This window comes from Struthio camelus, chromosome 1, assembly GCF_040807025.1.
Source record: "Struthio camelus isolate bStrCam1 chromosome 1, bStrCam1.hap1, whole genome shotgun sequence".
Taxonomy (NCBI): Eukaryota; Metazoa; Chordata; class Aves; order Struthioniformes; family Struthionidae; genus Struthio; species Struthio camelus.
This window is the reverse complement of record NC_090942.1, coordinates 31,464,884-31,484,362: the sequence shown is the minus strand read 5'-3', so window position 1 is coordinate 31,484,362 and position 19,479 is coordinate 31,464,884. Positions and strand designations below refer to the sequence as shown.

The 19,479-nt window shown below is 36.8% G+C and overlaps 1 protein-coding gene across 4 annotated transcripts in view; it reads right to left on the bottom strand.

The window, feature by feature from the left end:
- DOCK4 (dedicator of cytokinesis 4) overlaps positions 1–19,479 on the bottom strand; it is a 267,634-nt gene that overhangs the window by 65,502 nt on the left and 182,653 nt on the right. For all 4 annotated transcript variants that reach the window (XM_068933119.1, XM_068933107.1, XM_068933099.1 and 1 more), the window contains exons 18-25: positions 14,932–15,029; positions 14,729–14,812; positions 14,542–14,642; positions 13,741–13,822; positions 12,516–12,686; positions 10,815–11,007; positions 5,239–5,366; positions 2,261–2,395 (exon numbers count right to left, since the gene is read on the bottom strand). In XM_068933119.1, coding sequence (XP_068789220.1) covers positions 2,261–2,395; positions 5,239–5,366; positions 10,815–11,007; positions 12,516–12,686; positions 13,741–13,822; positions 14,542–14,642; positions 14,729–14,812; positions 14,932–15,029 — 992 coding nt within the window. The remainder of the gene's footprint in view (positions 1–2,260; positions 2,396–5,238; positions 5,367–10,814; positions 11,008–12,515; positions 12,687–13,740; positions 13,823–14,541; positions 14,643–14,728; positions 14,813–14,931; positions 15,030–19,479) is intronic.

Sequence of the window (19,479 nt, the reverse complement as noted above, 5' to 3'; positions counted from 1 at the left end):
AAATTGTATTTGTCAAAAAAGAAAACTCATTTATAGGACTGGACCAACTTTGAAACAGTTTTGATCAAAACAGTTTTCTGCTTTTCTCCACAGACATCATCACCTTGATAAAATCTGATTCTAGTGCCACAAGTCAAGTCAGATTCTAGTGCCACAAGTCAAGCCAAACAGTACACGCAATCACTTACTCCTGAAGAAAAGTTGTGTCTCTCATTTAAGGATCGTAATAATCAAGAGTACAAGGAGCTGACAACTTAATTGCAATTCACTAAAGTTCTGAGGGACTGAACTTCCAAAATTTAAAATTAACAAAGCTTTACTCTAAATGACTTGCTTCCTGGTAATGCCTTATATGCAAATGCATTTTCCTCAGTAAAATCTAAACATCTAAATCACTGACATCCTGAAAGAATTAAAATAGAAGTTTCATTTTCACCACTGTATTAAACCCAATTTTTGCTAGTGCAACATCTGTAACACTGACCCCCTTGAAGATCCACTGTTTTGTTAGGCACTCACTTTAAAGTACCACATAAATCTATAAGAAGAATCTGCAGGGCAAGCAGAAATGGTACTGAGATACCCAAACTACCTGACAAGAAAGAAACAGCACAGTCATGGCAGCATACAGCCTGATGCTGACTGATTATGCTGCTTCTTTATAAATTACATGGAAAAAAATGATATATGCACCTGGAAGATCACACTGAGATGAGTTTGGTACTACTTGCAGAAACAAGCCAATATCTGATGAAAGCAAGTACGACAATTTTATCCAGTGTGCTGCCATGAGCCTATATACATCTCACAAAGAATATTTTATGATACATGGAGCCTGAATTAATGGTAACATACTGGAACAGATTCTGCTGCTGTACTCACATTGGGTACTTTATTACACTTGCTCTACAAATAGTTCCCAGAATCTGGCTCAGTGTGTTGCCATAAGCCCATACTGCATGATGTTTCTACATAAATGTATATAATTGCCTTATGCTGTGCTGTGAGTCACTTCCACATTAAGCATTCTGTGAGAAGCCTGTGGTGATGATGACATGGCTTTTCTGATGCATAAAAGGAAAGTTTGCAACTTGAAAGCACTTTCAGAGTCTCATCTTTTGATGGGATGAAAGAATTAGACTGTCATCATGTTTTATGAAAACTTAATTTGCAAGCAAGCAGCTACCTCAGAAGAAACCAATAAGCTCAGAGCTTTGCTAAAATAACAGTCTAATTCTGTTAGTCTAAACCCTTACTTCAGCTGAGATTTTCTCGTATTGTACACAGAGTACTTCTGTAATTTTGTAATTTCAAAAAAAGAAAATAAATTCAAACTCTTAGGTGCATGGTCTTACTGAATCACAGTGATTAAAGCATGCTGTTAACCTATTACAAAACTTGGTCAGCTCCACAAACACTTCAAATATGTTTGTTCCCTGTGGGATAAAGCAAAAAAAAAAAATCCACAGGTATTAAATGCTTTTTGCAATGTTTGATCTCAGAGGAAATTCTGTTTTGAAAAGCTACCATCTACTCATTAGCAAAAAAGTTTACAGTGTAAAATCAGGTGATTAATCAAAAAGGGCATAATGAGATGACAAATCAGGAGGCATAGCACGTTCTCTTCACAAAATATTACTCCCTCACCTCAAATTGGAGTCATATCTCTTGCTATTTTAGAATTGATTTGCCCCCTCAAAGGCAAACTGGTACCTTGCTGAAAACAGAGCAAAGTAACTTTTCCTCCATTTGTTTCAATGTTGATTATAGGCTGTCCTACAAATGACTGCATTTCAGCCTTATAATTAGCATGAGTTATTTTACTGTGTTGACCAAAACATCATTTGTTAATCTGGTAAATCCAGATTCCAGTTCATGTCACAGAAACTAAGCTCCAACACCCCAAATATAGGAATGTCATTCTATCAATAAATTTGGATTTGGACAGGTTAGCATCACAGATTCTGCAGGAATTCTTAGAGCTCTTTCTATTTTCAGGAATTCATATCTAAGGAGACTTTCAGACAGCTATTAAATTGTCAACAGAAGAGACTTAATGAAATTGTTACAAACCTGATACACTGTCAAAAGGAATTCTACCTCTTTTTTACAGAGAATGAGTAAAATGTAAGAAAGTTTTTCTTTATTCTCCTCAATTTCCTGTTTTACTGGCAACAAAAACTTAACATTGTGAATTACAACACAAAGACAATATCAGCACAAAGCTATGACTCCTGTGAGCCACAACTGAAAAACTTACAGTTACATCTTGAAACTGGAGACGCATAGCAGAGCCTGACGGTTGAGGTCGGCTGGTGATCTCTAGTATGGTCCTCAACAGAATATCTAGCAGGCTGTTTACAATCACATCTATTTCTTCTAGGACAGATTTTTCCTTAAACAATAAATCAAACCTTTGAGAGTTTGAAATAGAAAGATGATGACAAACAAAATTTCCTTTTATATGGCTTTAGAGACAAATAATAATTAGTTTTATTATGAATGTTTCAGTTGAGAAATAAGGACCATTCTCTAATTAAGATACAATCTTAATTTTATTAATTTTGTCTTACAGTTTTTGATTAATAACACCGTACTAAATATAGAAGACAGTTATGGGGATGGGTTTAAATATATAAGCATTCCTCAAATTAACATAATTCTATTTTCAATTACTGTTCGGAAGAAGGCATTAAATAATCTATAAGGCTTGTTCAGTTAAGATTTTCATAGGTAACACCCCTAGAGTTTTGTGGGGGAAATTGCCAAGAGAGGCTTAAAGTCCAAAAAGTAGAATTCTGTTTTCACACTTTGAAACTGTCACCAGAAACAAACAGATGGTGCTCAACCTTCAAGACCTGCTTCAGCAGTAAGTACCAGCCACCTTACTTTTCATCAACTGAGTAGCACAAACTAGCAGTTTATGTAAGGCTACAACTGCTTGTACACAGCATTAATACAAAGGAACCAAAGTGTCCACCACAAAAAAGACAAACAACACCTTAATTACATGCAAGAAAACACTTGATAAAGTCAAGCTGTAAAATTACTTTTTCTTTTTAAGTCAAATGAAATACTTTCCCCACCTGCTTCAACACTGCGTTCCGTTTCCATGGCAGCAGACACCACCATCTCAATTTGAGCAATTTTATCCAGAACTTAAGATGACATCTCTTTGCAGAAAGAAACACCTCACCTCATAATCAAACACACACTGCCAAGCTAAAACTCAGCTGACAAACAGAATCATTTGACTTTGCTGACATCCAGGTGTAGGAGTGAGATTCCTTCTTGCTTCCTACACACCCAAAGCATATGATTTGTAACAAAACTCAGAATTCCTCTTTATACTCAGGATGAGTCTGGTGTCACGGCTGTGGCTTCTCTCACTTCATCTAGCTTCAAACAACTGTAGAACTTTGCTACTTAGGAAGGCTGACAGCATTCAGTGTATTTAGGAACAGTCAATATGGGATGACTCTTGTACCAAACCATTGTGAGAACGGCCAACCAAAAAAACCTTTATCTTCAGAGCTGTCTGTAAATTCATTTGTTCCATCCATCACACTATTTTGGTCATACCTGAAGAAGGGAAGTTCTGAGCTGATCCACAAAAAAATCATGAATTATATAAGTGAAAATTATCAGGTTGTTAATACTTTCAACTACTCTACTGAAGAACAGTATCTGCATATCCTGCACATTATTAGAGAGAGTTTTATACCGGCATCAACCTGATATTGTGTACATCTCTGGCATTCATGTCCAGAAGAACTCAGTTACACCAAATGGAAGATCTCCCGAAATTGAGATCAGACATATAAACCTCTCCCAATCCAAAATCACAGCTATGTTTTATCATTTGTCACTTTATCTTGCGATGAAGTAATATATTAATCAAAGAGCAGCCACAATAATAAAGTCCCTACTGTGCCAAAGTTGTAGGTCATATCTATATCAAATCGCCGACTGAGCTGATTTTAATTGCTAACAGCAAAATGAAAGCAAGGAGCAGAACAGTTCTCACCAGTGCATTACAGTGTAAGGTATGTGGGCCTTTATTTGTTATGTACTGCACCAGTCACATGAAATGTTATTTTCCTACTGCTTTGTATCCTTTTGCCTGTCGGAACTTCATCATCTTCAAATCTGCAATACACCTACCTAGGCTAGCCTTCATATGCAGCTTTCACAGATGAATTGCAAATACAAGCATCAGTAGTAGGCCACAAAGGTTATCAACTAGCACACAAATACTTTCCTTCCTTCTCATACTCGTACTAATCCCTCTCCTACGTTATCTTGGTGTATTCTACGAATAAATGGCCTACAAAATAAAATGTGTCTGCAAGAAAGTAGACATTTCTTTCCATGTACAACACAACACACACAGCCTGACAGCCCAGTCCTTCCCAGAGCACTGCTCAAATAGCTGTGAACAAGACTGAGAAGTGACAATTCAGTACCGCACAGAACATGAACCCACCGCAGATGATCACTCTTTCTAAATTTATCCGTAGATTCCCCTTTATTGTCCCTCCACAGCTATACAACATGAGGGCTCTTCAATATCCCTTTATTTATTTTCTAAGTGTGTAAACTGAGAACTTCACTGTCCTTCACTCAGACAGTAAGCTTCTTTTGTATTTCCTTTATTTGTACATATCATCCAACTCCAGCCTTTCATCTGTTACACAGGAAGAGCGCATGCAGAATGTCACCTTCCAGCAAGTCCACTCAAAGTCAGTAGTTAGACCAAGCTACTAAAACTGGAGGCCAAGAACTGAAGGGGTATCTAGCTAACCTGTGGAAAAAATACTGCTCATCAACAGCCTCTTTGCAGCCCTCCTAGATTATAACACAGGAGATGATAGCCTCTTTCAAAGCTCTCACATCTCCAGAATCTAATGCCTGAAAAGGTGTTGCATATTACATCACAATACATTAAACTCGCTAATTCTTCTAGGTTTCTCCCTGAGAACAGAAACTAGGAACTTCCGCATCTTTTAGTAACACTCAAAGAGAGTTAAAGCTTGGCAGAACACAATATGCTACAATTAAAATATTCTTGTATGGAAAGAAAACACTAATGAGAAATCATATTGACGTGTTCATGGAGAATCACTGCACAGAAAACTCTTCAAAATGCTTTTCTTCATTAAAGTTCAGTTTATGTCATTACTGGAAGCCATATAAAGAAGTTCAACACCTTGTTGACATGACATGGTGTTTACTTACTGAGCTGTTCTTCTTGATGAGGCAAAATATGTTGCTAAGGATACGTGCGCACATTATAAGGTCCTTCTGCTCTTGTAAATGCATGTGGAGATGATGTAAAACTACTGGAAGAAGAATATATCGAGAATCTGGAATAAATGAAAAATTTTATGAGTAGGAGCTTCTCATAGAATTATTTCACTTTAATGTAGACATACAAATGTGTCTTCTGTCCAAGCCTATGTTTCTGATAACTAAAAGTTTTTCCTTGCGTTAATGAGAAGCTTTTACTTCATAATCATAATATTATAAAAAATAAAGCAAATATTTGAAGAATAAATGCTATGCAGAAAAGCAGCACATCATATATACAACAACATCGTGTGGAATTTTGTATATATGATTAAAATTATATATTTATGGAACTACTAGCACCATAATACTTATACTGCCAATAATGTGGAAGTATTCTCTAACGCCCCCTGCCATGTGACAGCATCCCTTTGCAAGCCAAGGTCACAATGGACTTGACGGTGAAGTTGTACTATTCTGCAAATGAGTTTTAATTTACAGACCAGTACTACTTTCAGATTTCTTTCAGGATTTCTTTTTCCAGTTTACTCTCTCCTACCAAGTATGAGCAATTTAGACTAGTGCTGTCCACATGAATTAATTTGCCTTTTCTTTAAAAGTTTCTTTTTCTAAGTACCAATCTTTCAAAACTTATTTTCAGCCCTTGATTATCTCAAAATTGTACGATGAAAGAATTTTACTAATATGCTACATTTTCTTACTTCTTTTTGTAATTAATGAAAATATTAAATAAGAAGAGTCTTAATGCTTAAATTTGTAACGCCACATTAAATGCCTATTTACAGCCTGAAAAATGGGAAGTGTGAGTTTTTTTTATTTCCATTTCATTGTTGCTTTTAGATCTTTTCCATAATTGAGAAATGATCTACTTCAATTATTTCTGTTATTAACACTTTAAAGATTATTATATGCTACATTATCTAGATATATCACATCTATTACAGTTCCTGTGTTCATTAATATCATAATTTTCTAAAAATTGAGTTTGTCTAGCATGAAAATTATTCTTTTAAAATCATTTTGTCAACCATGTACTGCTCCTGGCTTAGTCTTTGCATAAACATTTTTCTCTAAAATATTTCATTTATTTTTCTCTAGGAAAGAGAAAAAAATAATATATAATGAGATTTCATTTCTTGAACATTTCTTTCATTTGTTGAAATATGGCGCGCCAATCTTGTTTTTTTCCTCTATTCCCTTGTTGTCATCATCTAATTATTCATATAACACAAGACCGATGGTAAGAACTAGTTGAGCTATACATACGGTTTAAATATGTTCTTATTTTCCAAAAAAATTTTTTGGCTCTTTTTAAATAGCTGTTTCAGGCTCGTTACCTATTCAGTTGTTTCTCTGTTTTCCTGTTGAAGAAAAATGTCAACAAAGGCTGTATTGCAATAGCCAAAAAAGGCCTTCAGTGAATCTAAAACCAGAGGTACTTAAACCCCAAATTAAGAAATAAATAACCTCTATACAGTTGCTGCTTACTTTGCAAGGGCCTCAGTAGGTTTTCATCCAGTTCGGTCTGAAAGTTCTTATCTGCCTATAGTACTGCAGAGGAAGAGAAGAACCTCTACCAAACCAGCAAGGCAAATTTTGTCTACTCATAATTGAGAAGCACAGCAAAGTGTTGCCCCAAGTAGTTCTGGTAAATACAGCACGCACAAGTGACACTGTCCCATCCACTGCAAGATCCGTAGGGTCAAAAGGAAAGCAGGTGAGCAGATGGCTAATGGGTAGATCTGTGTTTATGAAAGTGCCAAGTTCTGATCCCAGCTGCCAGATCTGTTTATTGACTACTGATGGATGAAAAAGACAGAATTAATGTCTGCAGCTGAGGCCAAAAAAACAGGACTCGACTCCCCATTCCTAGAAAAAAATGACCTAATAACCTCGAGGCTACAGAGGCAGACTTCTTCCTCCCTGCTTTGCTTCAGGCCTTATGAGTATTGAACTCTTGTCCAGCTAGTAACCCAACTTTCGGAGAAGAGATGAAAGGTTCACTGTGTAAAGCAGCCTGTAGTTTTGTGGTTTCAGTAGTCTCTTCGGAGGCAGGAGATACGAATTTGAATACAGGCTGAGAGCACTGTTCCTCAGCAAATGCTCTAATCACTACTCCACTATACAATGGTCATAGAGTAGTTATGGCAGCTCTTTCACACACTTCTACACCTCACATCCCTGTCATATCAGAAGGTGAGGAAAAAACTGTAGCAACCCTGTGCTATGGTGCTTCTTCTTGGTTAACTCTTGGCAGCTCATCCTGATGAGCACGTGCTGGACCTGGTGCCTCATTTCCTGAGGTACTCAGCGCTCTGTACCACATAGAGTGTTTACGTGCAAGCAGGGCATTATGAACTCCATCTTGAGGACCACGGAAAACATGGGTGGCAGCACCTCTCTTGTAAATAACCAGCTCTTCTATGTGATCTGGCCTGCACTGTCTATGACATACCTGAGCATCCTCATTCAACTGCTTCAAGTACCCCATTTTTACAAAAGTGCCATAAAATGATTAAGAACTTTTTACCAAGACAAAGAGGATTAGCAAAAAGCACGTTACAGTGACCCGCAAATATACCTGGGAGTGAACAGTGTTTCAGTGACTCCATACTAAGCAAGCAGTCAAAACAGGTATGGAAAAGCAATTTGGTTATTTGGACATCTTAAGCAAGTAAAAAACAACTTTCTCCTTGGACAGCAAGAAACAAGAAAGTTGCTTTTATTTTTGATAGTATTACTTGGACCTATTCCATTTATGCTTGCTTGTTTGGAAGAAACACGTGACTCCAGGGAGGTAGGAGAAGAAAATGCTCAAGCCAATTGGCTTAAGCCAAATGAACAGTTATCATGGCGATTCCAAAACCAAATGCTCTTGCTTTGTGACTGCATGAACATTTCAGTGTTTTTAGAGTAGTCATTTTCTCATCTTTTATGAAGCTCTATTTCCACTTCCAAAAAAATAGTTGTCCTCAGTGATGAAGAAAAGCACAGGTATGGTTGAAAAACTCCCCAGCACCATCCAAAAAAAAGATATAGATGCAAAGTATTATTTGCAAACCTTCTGCAAAATATTGTATGTTCTCCATTTTAGAGGTACTAATATACACAGGAATTTTATATATTTTTATATATATACATAAAAATTTACTTATCATAGGTGTGACATAAGCACTCACACAAATTCCTCTGAGGAGCAGTATATTGCTGGGAAATCCTATCCACACACGTCAGCAAATACAGTATATAGCCAATAGGAGATGTGCATTCTCTACAGAGAGGGAGATAAGAGGCCAGGAAGGATACCCTAACGCATCTAAAATCAAAATAAACACCTGTGCTTTGGGCACCTTAAATCACCCCCTACATCTGATATTTCTGTTTTCAACATTATACGAAATATATCGCCTGATTTCAGCAAAAGCCTAAGTCTGGTGTCAGCTAATTTTCTGCAGCAGGAGGAGCTGATGTGGCTGTTCAAATAATTCTGTGTTAGTTTTTAGGCCCTTGCAGCACAAAATGCCTAAAACTCCGATGCTACACTAATCTCGCATGCTTCAAAGCAAGCTCTGGAAAGCAGAAAGGGTTGTCTAAGTGCTCTCCTTATTTTTAGAAGTTTGAATAGCTGTTCCCTGCATTCTATCTAGTTTCAAGGCGTTAGCTAGCATTGCAGCGTGAAGTGTTCATCATCTTCATCTGTGAGACAGAATTCAAAATTATTTTCACAGCAGCAAGCTGTGAGACTTTATGTTAGCATGTATGCTTACTTTTCACATGGACATAGCTTAGTGCAATATTTATTTTTCCAAGAGGATTTTACAAGGTCTTCCCTCTAGGAATGGAATAAGGCACAGTCTACTTTTTTTTTTTTTTAAGAGATAAAACATTAGGGGCAAAGAGATCAAAACATTGAGCTCCACAAGACCTCCCAGCTTAATGGTAACTGAAATTATACTTTACAAGATGCTTTCAAGCACTTGTCTAAGCTTCATATTATGGACAGCTTACATTATTGTCTGATGTCTTTCACATCAATTACCCTGTGGTTTAAGAAATTTTATATTCTATTTGTGTGCAACCCAAAAACTGATTTAAATAAAAAGCTAACACTTTTACAACAGAAAGCAAAATTTGTCATACATCTGAGCACCAGATTTACAGTTCCAAGAAAGTCCCCAACAGTCCTTTACATGGTAGTAATGTAATTACATTCAGTCATTTGGATCCTCTCGTTAGGCTGACCTAATCAGTACAATGAGAGGAAAACAGAAATGCACCTGGATGTTATCTGACCCTGAAGTAGTTTGAAAAATGAAAGACATGCGTTGGAGCATCCTTAAGACTGCTCCATGAACGTGCCGTCATCTGTTCAGGGCATCAAAGGTCTGATCTGTCAGCTGTAGGGAGAGCTAGTTGCTCTGGAAGGACCAGTGTGGAAGCTCACGAGGGAAAGAGTAAGCTGCTTTCACAATCGCAACAAAGCAAAGTAGCCCAGATCAACTACTGACATTTCTTGTCCATTTGCTTCAGCTCATGCTTCTATGCATGATGACTGAAAGCATTAAACATTTTAAAAATAATGTTCTAGGACCTCTTCCTTTATTCTGCAACATCTCAAAACACTTGATGACTTTTGTTAGCCTTCATCACTGCAATGTAATGGGTTTACCTTGATTGCCTTAGATAAGTAACAGCTGATGTTTCTATTGAACCCTGTTACTTGCACAAGGATGGAGTATTCTGCCAATACCCAATTAGTTCTCAGGAGGGCTTTTGGTAAGAAAATTAACACTTATTAACCTCCTTAAAATCTCTGCTATTTTAATACTTTTATTTCATAATTACGTTAAGTCAAATTTAATATTTTGTCACTTCTCTCACTTAAAATTGAAATAAAAATGTCAGGGCCATCACTGCAGAGCAATTTTTTGTTCCACACAGCAAATAACTATACTATTACACACTACACACACCAAGTATCACTTGCATTTCTCCTCAGGGAACCTTTTCATTTTATCCTCTACATGATTATCTTAGCACTTTATGTAGCCTTTTTATGCTGCAGTAAGAAAATAGAGGATCAAGAGTGCTGAACTAGCAATAGTTACACAGATAAAACTTAATGGGTAAGTGAGAATCTGTTTCCTTTACTGACCCCAAAGGAAAAAAAAGAAAAAAAAGGGTTTCATATTAGTAAAATTTTGTCCTTTATAATTACATAAAAAGTATAACGAAGACTCCTTTCACAGACATATTGCCAGCAGTGGATCAAAACAAAACTACAGTTTTATGAATACTAGTTTTTAAAAAAAATAAAACTATAAAATTTATTAAACTGTTTTTGTAAAACATGATGAACTGCCTGTACAGAAAAATGCTTCAAGAATTGTTACTTAGGAAGCACTACAGCTATGCTAGGCTTCATTTCCTTTACTATCTGCTGACTTGTTTAACAAGCACACAATTAAAGTTCCTTAACTGCAGGCAGCCCTGAGTAATCTTACCTGGGTTAGTGTACAGGTGACTCTCCACTGTTTTCCCAATACTCTGAAGTTTAACAGCTTGAAGAGATTCATCTCCATGCATGACTGTCGGCAAGCTGCCCAGAGCATCATGAACCAAATTTGCCACCTCTCTTACATCAAAGAGCTTCAAAAGTTCAGAGTATACAGATGGGAATGAGCTGAGAAATATAGCCTGGAGGAAAAGGGAAAAAATAAGCCAGTCAGATATTGTAATATAGTTTTGACATTTACAAAATTTAAATAACTATAGAAATGTAAATAACTATAGAAAAAATTTCTTTTTTTTTTTTTTACATTTCAAGGGCAGTTGGTAGCATTAAAATCAGTCAGATTTTTAGAAGCAGCATTCTCACATTCATTAATGGGCTTATACCAGTGACTATTTTCCTTTAAACATTATTTAAGCATTATTCATTTCACTCACGACAAAATGGAAGTAAAAAGCTCCAGTTAGAACAAATGTATTTATTATTTACATATGTCTCATGATCTATGTATGAGAGGAAATTTTTTAAAGGATAATAGATGCCATTTGATATCAGAACAAGATCTGAGGGTTTTGTTTTATTATGCCTTGATTTTTAAGATAATAAATAACAGCATTCCACTGTTATCCCCTTCTCTTCCACTTTTCAAATATTGCAAATTTTTACTTTGGAGTGAGGCAGCACTGGTAGTCTTAGTTTATTTGAATACAGTTACAAAACCTTTAGAGAAAAATGAATGTGGAGACAAAACACTGAAAAAGAAAAGACGTCAATGCCTGCAGAAGGAAGCTAGAACTTACATTCCCTCCTTCCTTTCCAAATCTTGCTAACTGAGAAAAGCTATTTATACAGACCCTTTTCACCGTGGTGTCAAATAGATAACATACAAGATATAGATAACACATAAGATATAGAATAGGAATCCCAAGGACGCTTTTCTACATGATTCTGCTGTAAACATCTCACATAAGCAGCTTGAGTGAAATCAGATGGAAGAACATCTCTCCACCCTGCTCTCTGATTTGCCATTTCTTTGGAAGAATAATTTTCTATAGAGCTTAAGAAATGAATAATTTTCTACAGGACGCAAGCACCTATGGTTAGGGAAACAGGAAAAAGTCTAGGAGGTACATCTTTGAGTTGAGCACTTGGTTAATTCTATAGCACTTTTAACAGAGAGAGATGCTTCCTGTGTGTTTTGCCTCTGCCCTTCAGCATCAGTCAATTTTAGCAGCCTCGGTTCAAATAGAGATACCAGCTGAGTATTAAAACGGAGTTCAGCAATATTTTATGCTTTACCAAATGCATTAAAACCGAGAACACCTTTCTTTTGGGTTGAATTCTTCAGTTCCTATGTAGCTAAACTAAGCTGTAAAATGCCCAAAACAGAGATCACTTTATTTCTATCCAGCAATTCTGAAATGTTATTTTAACCTCTGGAAACCAAAAACATACCATGAGCCATTTATAATTCAAAAGTAAACATCTTTGGCAAAGATGATCCTAAATCTAATATTTAGAAGCCGGTGGTATGAAAATTTCACACTATAGGACAAAGGCATGAGGATGAGATGAAAACGTCCCTTTCGTTGCAGTGAAAACACATTTTATTTCTTGGGTAACAGAAATAAGGTCATGCATACATTTTCTGTTGTATGTGGAAAGTAGTAATAAAGCAGGCCTGCAAACTTACTTGTAGTTGGGATAAAGCACTAGCCCCTTTGCTTTCCTGGGAAAGGAAGAAGCGCACCGACATAAGAAGCTCTTGAATACAGCAGCGGAATTCCTCCTCATTTTGTCCACCAGTGGCAATAGAGAATAACCTTCGAGACTGAACTATATATTTAAATATATACTCCTGTGCCTACAAATGTCAAAATCAAAGATAACTCATACAAATGAACCAGACATCTTTAAACAGAACACATACTATGATTGTATCACTGAAATAATGATAATAGTCTGAACCATGAGACCATGCTACTCAATTTTTGTCAAACCATTTTCTTCCTTCTCTAATGAAACACTAACAATATTTCAAAAGTACATTCTTAAAAATGCTTTTCAATGGCCTCTTGGAATCTCTACTCACCAGAGAACACTTGTTTATTTAACATATGGAAAACTGCAAAATCCCTCCTCCTCCCTCCTCACCCCCCCCCCCCCCCCCCCCCCCCGCAAACATCCCTCACACACCTTTGGCTACAGAAATAAGTATTGGTAAAGCATGCAAGGCCAATGGCTTAGGCAACCTTTTGACTTTCTTGGACTTTCTCTGCCTACTAAAAAGTGATTTCCTGTCAGCTGTTAACTAGGTAATGCCAAAAAAGCTTAGTTTAAGTTGCAAAACTGATGGAACGTCAATTAAATATACAGCCATTTCTTTTTCTTTTTCTTCTTTAAGTTAACAGCAGCATAGAAAAGCACAGAAGGGTACCACACTGATATTTTATTTCCAGTAGCTCCTATCCTGAGTCGGACTATTCTGTTGTGCAACACAGCTTGTCTTTGCACTGTGCTCTGTTGATGGCACAAAATAGGAGAACCAGAGCAACCAAGTCACCATTTGCAGTAGAATTCCCTGTTGTCAGCATTAAACCATTAAGTCAGCATGCTTGTCTGCACAGATGTGGCAGATACTACCAGTGTAATCTATCTACATCTGATTTTTTAGAACTCCTACTCATGTAGATCCTCATTCAGTACGGAACATACTGTTCCAGAGTCTAGTGGTAGTAAGTGGTCCATTGATCAATTTTGGCAGAAAAGGAAGATGAATAAAATGACTGCATCAAAAAAGTATGCAATTTCTTAGAAGTAACATGACAATTCTATCATTTATACATAGTGTTACATTTCCTGATATAAATCTGTTAGTACTGTACAAATATATCGTTCAAATATATAGTTGTTACTACCTTTAGTACTTCCTGTATGTGTTCTTGCAGCTCCACTTCAGTGACTCGATCAATATGCCACTTTAGTACTTTTATAAGATCTCTAGAATATCAAATCAAAAAGTATTATAACATAAAAGTGAAAAGAGAGATAACAGCATTTAAAATGCAAATAAATATCTTTTGTATAAGAAATACTGGAAAAAAATTAATATGACAAGGTTTTGATGCTAACTACAACCCCCTAATACACATAGTGGTCAGTCTGCTGCAAAGTTTCATAATGGACCTCTAATGAGCAGGAAATAATATCAGCATTACATATGCACTAGAATGACTTCAAACGGGACACCAAAGTTTAGTGAAGCCATAAGCGTTTCTGCCAGCTTGGCCCACCCCTGATATTCCATGAATTAGTTTGCAGTCTTATTAAACCACATTAGATAAAATGAAAATTAATGTTAGCAAATTATAAATACAGGAAGTAGAGGAGGGTAAGCGATGCTTATTAGTGCACTGCTCTACACAGACAGCAAACATAGCGGTAGCAAACGATGTTAATGCTCCTATATTGTTCACAGTCATTCAGGTAAAGAAAACCACCGAAATACAAATTAAGTCAATGTTAGATTCTCAGCACGTAATCTGTCTGTTATTTTAAAGTTATTTTACTCCTTTTTTAATGGCCTAAATTTGGGCAATTCATATAAGTATAGCATTTTATTCCTTATATTGTAGTTGAATGTAATGCAATGATTGATTCTGTCCAGTAAACCAATAACTGTCAACATTCAAATCAGTCAGAAAAAATACAGACTTCACCTGTATGCAAGTGCACCTGCAAAGTGACTTTCAATGTAAGTGTCCATTACTGGCTTAAAGTGGTGAAACTTGCTGTCCTGCAGCAAATTTATTATGTGAACCTAAGAGAGAAGAAGAACAAATAGGAAATAGTTGTTTTCATTTAGTTCTTAAACAGTATTAAGCATAACCACAAAGTGAAACTCACCAAACAGTCAAATACTTTTGATCCATATTTTTGAGAATTTTCATCTAAAATCCCAAATAAAGTGTCTAGCGTATCTTGAAGAAACTGAATAGAAAGAAAAAAAAGAGATAGTTAGTTATTAAATATGTATTTTTAACAGGCAAGTAAATTATTCCCTCATATCACCTAAAGCCAAAACGAAGGAAAGAAATAATGGTATATACCTTCACTATTTCTGAACCATCAATTTCTTTTAGTTTTGAGAGGCAACCTGCAATTTTGTCTGGGTGGGTTCTCCATTTCAGAAGGTCAAGCATATCTCCTGACAAAACAAAATGCAAGATTAGACCTGGAAGTAAAGCAGAATTTCAGATTTTAAATTCTACTATCACAACCCACTTAGCAAAACTTGGCTTCATGAAAACAAACGTAAACATCTCAAAATTTGCAATAATATGATCTGTTCAACAAGAAAATTTCCATTCCATCCCCCACAATGGCTCCACCAACGGGGACATGAGAACATGACACAAGGTCATTAAAATCAGTCTCCTCCAGCAACTACACCATGCAATTTTGTTCAGATTTGTCAGCTACCATCTTAAGGGAAGCAATTTTTTTCCTGTCTGTATTTCCGTTGAAGGATGCCTTCCAGAGCCTCGTTCCTCTGATGGCTAGAAACAATCACCTAGTTACTAGCTTCTATGTAGTCATATTTTTATGCCAACATTTTAAAATAAAGACTCATCTTCCAATATGTTTTTAGAGAAAAAACATAATGCCTCTAAGACCTCGTTTTTTTTCAGTTAGATAAGACAACCTCTACCGGAAAATAAGCTCTTCTGAGCAGCCTGTCAAGCACACCCGAGTCTCTTGGCATTTTCTCCAGGTTTACTCCTTCCTCCTTCAGCTCTCTTGACCAAAATGGTGCAAAAACAATGCAGATGAGATGCTTTCTTATCTGTTTTCTATAGTATCATTAGCACATCATATATCTGCTGTAAACACCTGCCACACATGTTGCGGAATTATCTTTTTTTGAGTACATCATACTGGTGACACAAACAGTTCTTTTTGCCCTACTATTCAGCTCCCTTGCTATAGCAGAAGCCCCATTAGTCTACAGAAAGGTATGATCCTGCATTTTGTATCATCAGACTTCATCTAATTTCTGCTTTTTTTTTTTTGTCCCCTCAAGGTCACCTCATTCTGCCTATATCATTTTGATCCTCGCTCTCAACTGATGAGCCCTTTCAATTACATACCAGCAGCAAATTTCATTAACATGCTTTTGGTATTCACCCCTCCCCCTCCCAATGCCCTAAAATCAATCCCAGAACTAATTCTTCAGATCTCGTAGTATTTTCCTTCCATTCAGGGTGTCCCTTTACAGCATAACCTGCTGTTTCCCTTTTACCCTGTTATTTACCAGTTTTAAAATTCTTATTCTAATCTCTATCTATTCTAATTTCCCATGTGGTGTGTTATTGAATTCCAGATGGTTTAGATCTGCTACAACTCCTCTGAATAATACCAAAAAAAAAAAAAGTATAAAAGAAAGATTAAGGAGTTTATTCTGGCATGATAAGCCTTTGATAAACCCATCTTGGGTTTTATAGCATATTCCATTTAGCTACATGTCCATTCTTTTCATCCATGATTTCTTGCGAATACTTGCCTAAAATTGATTGGAGGGTGACGGCCCAGATAACATTTCTGCATTTCCACCTTTCTTAAATATAGCTACTGGATTTATTATGCAAGCCAAGCAATACAGCTTCCAGCTTCAGAGATACATTCAGAACCTTGCTACACGACTGGGAATTTCATGTCCCATACCATTCATTATTTTAAAACAACATTTTGCAAATCTCAGTTTGACTTTTGGCAGTTTTCACTTTCTCCTGACACTAGTTGAACCCTGACATATTGCTGTTAATTTTCTCCCTCCCGCTGCAGACTCTCTGCTTACTCCTGCTATGTTTTGTACCTTACTCATTCGGGCAGCTCTGCAGCATCCCCTGCAAGTTGTATTCAGAGCACAGAAGTTCCACATATTTTTGAACCTTTGAATTAAATAAATCCCAAAGCTCCTTTGCATTCATGTTGACAGCTTCCATATTTCACCAGCCAGCTTCCCAGAATATCTCAGTGCCTGACCACTTGGCGCAGAAAACCTTAACAACGGTCCAATCCTTTAAGCAGTTCAAAGTGAAACACTGTCTAGTTGATCACTGTCCAGGACTATTTCTTCTGAAATGGTCTCACTGCCTATGATACTAAGTACATAACAGCAGTATAATAAAAGCAATACAGCTGTATTCTTGGTTCAGCAACTATTTGAGTGCTTTCTACCCAGGACTTATTTTCACTCTCAAGTAAAATTTGAGCCACACCTGTTTTGGTAGCATTTGTTTTCCAGTCAGCTCCAGGGAAGTTCATCTCTTACACAACAACAAATGAAGTAGTAGTTCTGTCTTTAATTATATTAAATGAAACTCCACCTATATTCAAATCCTGCCGGAGATGCTGACAGCAAACCCCGTACATTATCCCATTAGTGTTTTTCTGCCTTAGCTGACTTTGGCCTGCACAAATTGCTTTCGCGCATTTATAGTTTTTTCTTGTTGTTGTCTCCTTTTACGCTGCGCTACTACGCAACGCCTTGGATTAAGCACGCCAAGTACAGAAGGACCTCATACATGTATCAGAGACATCTATTAAAAGATCGAGGGCAAACTAGAGATCGCCTTATTCCTTCTGTCAGGACTTTTGAAGAAACACGCATTACAAAGCCATAATGAACTCCATTTGTCTTTTGGATAGTTGAACAGACTTCTACACTGGCTTCTGCTTCAGCCTCAAGTTACGGAGCACGGAAACTAGCTAAATCTGTCAGTCCACAGCAGGAAAAATACATCTTTACAGGTTTGCTGGAAAAAGCTGGTGGGTAGAGAGTTTTCACTGAGTATTAGGGATGTGTTGGGGGACTAAAAAAGAAAAAGAAAGTAAATGTAAAATACTCACTTCAAAGCACTTATTTCAAGGAAAATGTAAAGGAGGGAAGACATTGCTTACACAGTGCTAGCAAATAGCCCAAGCATAAATGACATTAATAGAAAATCTGATATGTGAATCACATGGAAAAGCGATAGCAACGTGTCATGTATTAAGAGAAATAAGAACTTAAAATTGTTCCCAAAACAGGCCCACTAGGAAAGCATGATTTTGGAAGAGGGAAGAAGACACAATGCTGCTGATAAACTTTGCTAAAGAGCAAAAATATTTCAAATGCCTTCTCTTTATTGTCATCTGATTTATACTTTAAAAATAGGACACACCTGACCCTACAGCTCCTATCAAACAAAACATTTTACTTCTCCATTAATTTAAATCTAAAGAGATAGGTTTAATGAAAGGATTAGAATCATGTGTATAAGGAAAGGGCTTGGGATTAACTTTCTACCCCTCTCTCACACCTCCTGAGACATCACAATTGGCCTGGTATAGGACATGATGGCACTTCAAAACGGAAAGCCAAATTCCCAAACTGACAGCCTGCACACCCATTCCAATAGGTCCCTTTTGTGGTTTCCAGCACTCCCGCAGTGGAAGCATGCTCAAAAACTGCCTGCTACTTTCGTCTTCTCATTAATCACTAGTTTTGCTTTTGTTACACAGATAGATAGCTTACACCTTCGCCTTGAGATAAACATGCTGTATTGCATGTTGCTCTGCTGATGAACTTACTGGTTATTTTGAACTTAATGCTTTTGGGGCATATGCTGATCAGTACTGAGAACTGAGGGGATGCCAACTTGCTAAAATAGTCCAGTTTGCTGGATGGATCCCAAGTCTTTAGCAGGCAGAAAACACTCCTGAAAGTCAAAAACTCAATTTGAAATAAATAAGACTATAGTGATACTCAGCGGAAAAATAATATGCTCTCCTTCCCCTCTCTCTCTTCCTCTCTCCCTCCCCCTCTCCTGTTTCACTTTTTTTAAGGATAATGAAATATAAGTAACTAAGAAGCAGAAATGCTTTTCAGCTAACACTTATTTGATTAACTATCCAGGAACTAAGGTCAAGCTAAGGAGAAGATAACTGGCAGACAGCCTAAATGATGCTGTATTATGACAGCACAGATTCCTGTTAGAAGCCCTCTGAAAGCTGTGCTTGTAGGGTTTTCTAGGGTTGCTTCCAAAGCACCTAGGGCAAGGAAGTTATGGATCCCAATAACTGGGAGATCACCTCCTTCCCCATTCCCTGTAATTTTAATATATACATGAGACCTGATGGCAAGGGATGGGGGGGAAATCAATGAAAGAATGACAGCTGAGTAGAATTTGCCAGCAAGTTAGTAAAATTGTAGCTTAATTCAGTGACACTCTTTATACATGTGGGTTTGGGGTCCCCTCACCATGGCCAGACCGATGATGATAACATAATTTGCTACTGATTTTCAAGCTGGACACTGTTGTTTGTAGGTACATGTAGATCTCTGATAACTTTAGAAAAACCTCCTAACTTAAAAACAGATTAACAAAGATAATCAGCAATTTTCATACATACTGATATAAATGTTTACTAAATAGAAGTACATGTAAAGATCTTTTCAATCCTAATTTTTAATAAATATGCTACATGCTCCCAGGGATAACTGAAGTAATGCTCACATGACCAGATATCCACATGCTTTGCTCTACATTCATTTCCTGAGCATGCAATAGGTTTTGGCAAATTTTCGTTTAAAAGAATGGGGATTTGGAAAC